At 30.4% G+C, this 8,707-nt stretch overlaps 1 protein-coding gene across 1 annotated transcript; it reads left to right on the forward strand.

Moving 5' to 3' along the window:
• Nucleotides 3,154–4,262, forward strand: LOC104748598. The gene is made up of 5 exons (XM_010470212.1): nucleotides 3,154–3,282; nucleotides 3,394–3,661; nucleotides 3,744–3,858; nucleotides 3,960–4,102; nucleotides 4,174–4,262. The coding sequence occupies exons 1-5, from the start codon at nucleotides 3,154–3,156 to the stop codon at nucleotides 4,260–4,262; spliced, it is 744 nt and encodes a 247-aa protein (XP_010468514.1).

Consider the following 8,707-nt stretch of genomic DNA (forward strand, 5'->3'; position numbering starts at 1 on the left):
TTTTCAGTTTTTTAAAACTACTGTAGTTTTAACACATATGTACATTTGTCTCTGTAATAACCCTTTTGTTCTTCGTTTTCTATATTTATATGAATACAGGGTGATAAAATGTTCATAACCATTCCTAATCACTTGATCCAATATTTATCGGATCAATTTGAAGAAGATGCTTGGAAAATCATAACTACTTTCCAAGTTGTCAACACCAGAAGGGTTATTAGTTTATCCTATATTACTCTTCGCATACTATTGAAGGAAGAAACGAGAGTTGAATACACTGAAGCAAGGACCACCAATCATTTCATCGACTATGTTTCATGGGATACATTTTTTGATGGTTATCATGCCGACAGTAACAGATGCTTAGGTATTACTATATATTAATAATGATTTGTATAGTTTATTGGTATTCTTTGGTTTAATTTTTAACCTACTAAATTTATCACTTGCAGAGATTATGGGCCGAATAGTCCGTGTGCAGCCTATTAGGTATCTCGACAAAGATACTTCTACTCAGTTTAATGGGATGGACAGGGTGATACGTTTTTATCTCATTAATGAAAAGTAATAATTCTCCAAATACACAACTTTTTAAGAAAATAATATATACATATACTGTTTAAAATTTGATATTTACTGAAATCGTATATTTTGTAGCGACGAAGAGATTCATTGTCTTGCTTACAATGAACATGCTGACTATTTTAGACAAAACTGGGTTCGAAGCTTCACAATTCCTATTATAGGTGTACTGCGTTTCTGGAAGCCAAAGTATTCTGCAAATGGTATTTTTTTTTAATCCATAATGTCAATTTACATGATTGCTTAATAACGAAACATAATAATTTATTCAAATTGTAGGTGAGAAAATCGAACTTGAAAGTGTTCCTGCAATGTCTACTATTCTAATTGATCCACCATATACAGAAGTCTATGATTTTAGAAACAGGTATCTTCTTAATGTCAATAAATGATATATTTTTTTCTTTATAATATACTTATTACTAATAATTGTATTTGATTTTTTTAGAATATCTTTCAACAGAGATCCTGATGATGACAACTATGACTTTTGAGAAGGGCAAGTAAAGAAATCACACTATACAAAAGAAAGCAATCCTCAGTTTTCAAACTTTGGACATAATTTAGATTTTTTTCCCTTCTTTTCTAATTGCCTTATGTTGGTATGTTTGTTTTTTATGTTTCTTTATGGTGAAGTAGCAAACACGCATTTAATTTGTTTAATACATTTTGATTTCTTTATAAAAATAGCACAAAGGTCAAAATGTGTTAANGTTATTAGTTTATCCTATATTACTCTTCGCATACTATTGAAGGAAGAAACGAGAGTTGAATACACTGAAGCAAGGACNATAAATTATTCTTTTTAACCAAATACAAACAAATTGGCACAATCTCAATAACTGATTTGATATTGTTCTTTTGGTATATTTTATTTTGCATCTTAAATACAATTTACATAAAAAAAGAGGAAACGACTACTTTGCTTATATCGGTTGTTAAGATTTATTATATTTCGAAATTTTGTTCTTAATTGTAAACAACTACTTTGCTTATTTGTATGTTAATATTTACTTATACCACGAGAATATTTCAGAGAATATTATTTCTACCAAAAAGATCAATTGTGGTTTATTATTATTTATTATTACACAAACCCTAGATGTCTAACTTATATAAACCCTAACAGAAACAAGGAACAAAAGCATCACTGGCATATTGATTTACTTACCCAAAGAATGAAAGACATTCAAGATCCACTGCTTCTAGGTTGGTTTGATCTAAACCACAACTCATCTTTAGCAAGAGAACTCACGTTTGAGGATATACCTAAGTATTTTACTTGGAATTCCGAACAAATGTGTTGGATCAAAAGAATGAGAGCAGTATCGAATACTAGGACATCTTATATTCCAAGTAAGTTTCATGGTCATGTTCATTTGCAACTTCTTTTCCGTTTTCTGAAAGGGCCAAGATGTGATGAAGATTTGAGGACGTTTGATGGTGTGGTCTATGACTCTTACAAGGATGCATGTTTGGCTAGAGGATTACTAGAAGAATGATATCTTACTATTTTGAAGATTTTATATAATATTCCTTTCATTTTCTTAGATTTTTTTTATTCAGCTTTCAGTATTTTAATTTATCTATCATGATTTCTATATTAATAAAATAAATTTTCTTCCTATTTTCATTTTATGAAAACTCTAATTGCCTTCCTATTTTCATTTTATGGTTAATATACATTGTCTTCCTATTTTCATTTTATGGTTAATATACTATTGTATATATTAATGTATAGAGGTAATACGATTACAAAACTGACGTTTACTTACATCACAATATATCCCTAATAAATAAAAAAAGAAAAAAACTTGAATCTCACCAAAATAGAAGAAAAGTATAATAGTTAGGCAAGATAATATCCCAACGTCGAAAATGGAAGAAAAATAAAACTAAACCATTGATTTAGATCATCGAAAGAACTACCAAATGGTTCTCAAATACACACAATTCAATGCTTAAAATTACTAAATATACTTCTTAAAAATATATATCAGGTATTTCTTCTGGGATGTCTTAAGAATACCTTATCTTAGTTTTTTAAAGTGATGATAGATTTTATATTTATATCATAATCAATGTCCATATACCTTATTTTATATAAGAGAATATACCAATGTCATTTATGGAAGAAAAAAATTAAACATAACAAATACCAAAATGGTTATCAAATCCACACTATTAAATACATAAAATTAACAAAGAAACTTAATTGTTTTACCACCTTAATTTCATTGTTAAATTATATATATTTTCCTTCCCTGGTATACAGAGATTTATGATTTGATTGCGATCATAATCAGATCTTCAGAAAATCAATCTTTTTAAATTTGCTTGCCAAAATTAATATATCATATATATCATAACTTATGAATATAATTTAAAAAAGTTAAAATAAAATTTAAGAGTCGCAACTTTTTATAAAATGAAGTGAAAGGTCTCTTCATATCTTTATAAAGATACTATTAACACCTTTCAGTTTCCCATCACCACAAAAAAAAAAAAAAAAAAANAAAAATCCTTCTCAAAAATTCTCTTAGAACAAAGAATTAACGAGCAGAGATTCCCATGGCAACAACACGAATTTCTGATTTGCATCCGGGAAGGACAGATTGGAGGATTACCGCAAAGGTCTTGAGCACTTGGTTTGTCCATGACTTCTTCTCGAAAAGGGTGATGCTTTTGGTCGATGAAAAGGTAAAAAATAGAACTTTTTGGGTGTATGTTTATATACAGTGTATAGCAAATTACTCACACATGAACTGATTTTATAATATCGCTCATATAAATTTTTATTGTACATGCAAGGGTAACACCATTGAAGCAACTATCATTCACACTCCACTGATGAAAAAAACCCCTCAGTATATCTACGACGGAGAATGGTATTCGATATCCAATTTTATGGTCATCAAACCAACACTCAAGGATCGAAACACAACAAATCCTTACCAGATTAAAACTTGGAATGATACAGAAATGATCATTCTCGGCGATGTGAGTCCCTCTCACTTCTTTCGTTTCAAAGACTTTGACGACATGAAAAACGGAAGATCTATTGATGGCTCATCTTTTGGTTAGTCTTTGAACTTAAAAATAGTTTGGCTTGAATCGTTGTATTTTTATCAAAATTCATTTTAATGTTTATTCCGTTTTAGATGTCTTTGGCTGTATTGTTGCTGTTAAGCAAAGAAGAATTCATGGATCTATCAGTGCCGAAGATGGGATAGCCGACGACTATGATGAAGTAGTCTTCACTCTCTTGAATGGCAGGTAATAAAATTATTAAATTTGTTGTTCTTATTCTCTATTGTTAATATATTAGGATAAAGTTAAATCAGGTAAATAATAATGTACTGCAACTACAAATATAGGAATGAAACTTTCAAGTGTTGTGCTAAGAGGGATTATGCTTCAAATTTCATGCATCAATGGAGACAAAACGGATATCATCTAACATACAAAACCCATCCAGTGTTTTGTGTTTTGCGATTCTGGAAACTTGGTGTTAGTGAAGGTATGTCTATTTCCTTAGTATGTTTAATAATAAAAATTTAAATTGAATCCATTGATCTTTTCGTTTTGTAGGTGCACCATGCATTGTCAATTGTAGTGGCTCCTCAAGACTATTCCTTCAACCAAATATTGAGGGTCTGGAAAATCACAAAGCCAAGTAAGAATTATATTTTTAAAATTAGTTTTTTATTTAATAAAAATATCTTACAGTTATTTTTCCTGCAGTTCTGAATTTGCTGCACGTCATTATTTAACATATGTAATGGCAAATGAAGAGGAGGTTTGAAGAACATGTGCTAATATGGGATCAAGGATCGAAATCTTTATCTATGTTTTGGTTTATGCATCTATCTTTTTGAACTCTAGACCTTAAATTTACTTTTGTATTTGTTAAACAATCTCTCGCTTATTATGTGGTGTGGTACTATGTTTTTAATTTTCTTAAATTAAGGATATCTTTAAGTCGTAATTCTTATAATATCGTTAATTACTTTTGATGATGGAGATTAATTATCGGGCTAATTGATTAAATTAGTATTTATTTTATCCGTTTAAAATAGTTTTTGTTAAATTAGTATTTCTTTAGTGTAAATATATAAATTTAGTACACATATGGATTTATGTTATGTTTCTAAGATAACATATATCATTGTTTACGGCTAAAGACCTATGTAGACCTATGTAGACATATATCATTGTTTTCTTGATATAACATATAAGGTTGTTAGTTGAAATTATCAAAACAAAAACGAAAAATAAATGAATATTTATTATTTAAACCAATGCATGGATGTCTAAAAGTCTAATTTTTTAAAATTGACACATTTCCAAATAAAGAAGAGTTGATTCTCTAAATCTTTACCATTCCAATAAGAAAAGTCAGAACCAAAAGGTATGACTGCTCCCATCAAGCATTTAAATCTTATATTTATCACATTTTTATTATATTCATATCTTCACCACTTATCTTTCACCTTCTTCCTTCTATGCAAGTAATAGAACAAAGAAAATTATAAACATGGTTGCATTCATAGAGGAATTGGATCCGACAAAGAAGAGATTGAGTATTTCAGTGAAAAAACTCCGGTTGTGGACACCCCATATAATATTCAGACAAACATATTAAGTATTATAATGAGACATCAGATGATGAGGATTATGAGGGGACAGAAGAAGAAGATGTTTATTCTTCTTAGTAGTTTTAGTGGCCAAAAATACTATCTGCACTTTAATTCCCTAATCTTGCATTTCCATATTATTAGTATCTTCAATAAGTTGTTGTAATCTTCAGCCTTTAATTTCGGAGAATAATGTACTTTATCATCGTTACTATTATTTCCTTTATATTAATAATTAGAAAATATTTCAATAAAATCCTCAAGAATATTTTAGAATATTTACTGTTGCGTATTCTCATCCTTAATTTATAAGTTTGCCTATTTTTTGAGAATGTATTTTAAGACATTCCTTCCAAAAATAATTTAATCAGAGTATATAAGATTTTTTAAACTGATATCACATAAGAAGCTATTTATTAAAATCATTAACTAAGTTTTTCTATCTTTTGTATTTGTTGTTGACGATGAAGAAGAGAAAAGATGTCGACGAAAATCAAGATCAAGGCAAACCAGGAGAACCAAAAATCCGTAAACTCTATAATGGGAATCAAGTACAAAGTCCAGTTATTGTTTCAAATACGCCACAATCTTCAGTCAATATTAATTCTGTTTTCGGTAGAGTTCTTAATGATATTTCTAATCGGCCATCTTCTCATCAACTTTTGTCTCCAAATACAAGTAACACTATTTCTGGTATTTTACACTTTTATTTTATATACTTTTTCTTTTATTTTAAATATAATTATATTAACTTCCGGAGACTAATAACTTGAGCTTTTCAAATTTTGTCAACTAGGTGTTGAGAATAGAACACCTTCTTCTACCTTTGGAACCCAAAGCATATTGTTCAGGGAAAACCAGTCCCATATTTTTAATGGTAATTTGGTTAATTTGTAAAAAATGTTTATTATTAGTCAGAATCATAAGTATGGTGATATTATTAGTCATGTTATTTGATAACAAGACCTAATTTTATAACTCCTTATATCAGGAAACAAGCCCACTCTCCAAAAAAGTCCAGCAACCCAAACTTTGAAACCCACTATTAGTCACTCATATAATGAAAGAGCTACAAGTTCAACAAAAAGGAAAGGAGCAACATCGGCTCTATCAGGTAAATTAAGTTAACATATATCTCTAATTACTTTAATTATCTAAAATTATATCAAAATGTTATATTAACTTAATACTTATAGACCAAGTGCAGCAGAAGTACTCGAGTAATCATGGAAAGAATACAATATTCAATCCTACACCTACAAATTGTACTAGTATAACAGAAACAAACATCAGACACTCCACTCAAGATGACTTCAGTACAGATAGCACTATAACTAGAGGTATGTTTATTTTAAGACATTAACTTATACTTTTAAATGTTTGGCATTTTATCTTATATATATTTAGTACGTTTTTAAAATTTTTTAATTTAATTTCGCAATAATACACAGAGAGATTGTCCACTCAAGCATCAAAAAACAACTTTTACAGAAGAAAGGTTTATGAAGTCTCCAAAATGACAAATTTAGATGAAGAAGAAGAGGAACAATATGAGCAGCTGGACTCAGATAGCGGTATAATATAATTTTTTATTAAATAACTATGATACTTATTATGCATTTATTAATGAAAAATATCCCCTTCTATTATTTTGTAGATATTGAAGAAGAATATGATGATCAAGTGTTTTACTGTAGTAGTCAAGGAGAAGACACTTCATCATCATCTGAATATGCTTCTGATGATGAAAATGTTGTCGATCAATTTACACCACCAGTGTCATCTTTTAATGCAGCTAAAGAACGTTACGATATGCTCACCATGTTTGAGTCAACGTTTAAAAAAGTATTTGGAACCCAGTCTTTAAGTACAAAGAATACAGTTAATTACTGGGCAGGTAATTTTTTTGAACTTATATTTTTAATGTCGTTTGTAAACAGAAATATTTGTTAATGAGGAAACATTACTTATGGGCAGGATATGTAGATGATGGTGATCCTACATATAGTTGTACTCATTGTGGTGCAATATTTTGGTATGGAGAGAGGATTAACAGACAAAGGAAGACTAATAACCCAATCTATAGTGGATGTTGTATGCATGGACAAATTGTTCTACCTATGCTAAAAGAGTCCCCGGAGATGTTATGGAATCTACTAACAAATGAAGATGATTTGTCACGTCACTTTCAAGAGAACACAAGACTTTACAACATGCTTTTCTCATTTACATCTTTGGGTGGCAAGGTAGACCGGTCTGTTAAAAAAGGACGTGGTCCATCAATGTTTGCTTTGCAAGGGGAAAACTATCATTTGATGGGATCTTTAAAACCAAAGCCTGGTGATTATGCAAAGTTTCAGCAACTTTATATTGTTGACACTCAAAATGAAGTCCAAAACAGAGTTAATGTTATGAGGTAATAAAAAGAGTTTATTTTTTTAATATTGGATTATCAATATATTATCTATTAGGAGATTTACTAATGTCTACTTTTAAACAATTTCAGCAAAGTAGATCGTGTAACTAATAAGGATGGGAAGAAAAAATTCAGACCAGACCTTGTGGAAAGCTTCATTAAATTGCTTGACGACGTTAATCCTCATGTACAAGCTTTTAGAATGGCTAGAGACAGGTTTGATATGGAAAAAGAAGAAGCAAACTTCCATATGAGGATTATCTCAAGTCGCAAGACTGATGGCAGAGAATACAACATCCCTACGGCCTTTGAAGTAGCTGCATTGATTCCCGGAGATATTGATGCGAATATGGATAGACGAGATATTGTTCTTCAAAAAATATCTGGAAAATTACTAAGAATTCATGAATGTCATGTCGCATATCTAGCTCTACAGTATCCTTTGCTGTTTCCCAGAGGAGAAGATGGCTACAGACTTGGTATTAAGAAGACAAAGATAACAAGAGGCAGGAAATCAAATAAACAGAATACTAAGGAATCAAATAGAAAGAGACAGAAGGATGTAAGTATGAGACAGTGGTTTGCGTATAGGCTTCAAGAAAGGAAACATGAGAAGCACACCCTTCTAAGATCAAAGCGATTACTACAGCAGTTTATTGTTGATGCTTATACGATGATAGAAACTAATAGGCTCAGGTATTTAAAAAAAAACCAAAAGAAACTTCGAAGGACATACAAGGAAGATTTAAGGAAAGCAGCAGAAGCTGGAGACGACAATCTAAGCAATCAAGGAGATTCTTTCACGCTACCTGCTTCTTTCATTGGCGGACCAAGGTATATGAGGCAGAGCTACCTTGATGCAATGGCTACATGTAAGAAGTTTGGGTTTCCAGATCTCTTTATTACATTCACATGCAATCCTAAATGGCCTGAAATTGTAAGATTTGTCAATAAGAGGAAGCTAAAGGCTGAAGACAGGCCAGACATCATTTGCAAAATATTCAAGCTCAAGCTTGAGAATCTAATGGATGACATCACAAGAAAACATATTTTTGGGAAAACAGTTTCAGGT

This window comes from Camelina sativa, chromosome 15 (assembly GCF_000633955.1).
Source record: "Camelina sativa cultivar DH55 chromosome 15, Cs, whole genome shotgun sequence".
Lineage (NCBI taxonomy): Eukaryota > Viridiplantae > Streptophyta > Magnoliopsida > Brassicales > Brassicaceae > Camelina > Camelina sativa.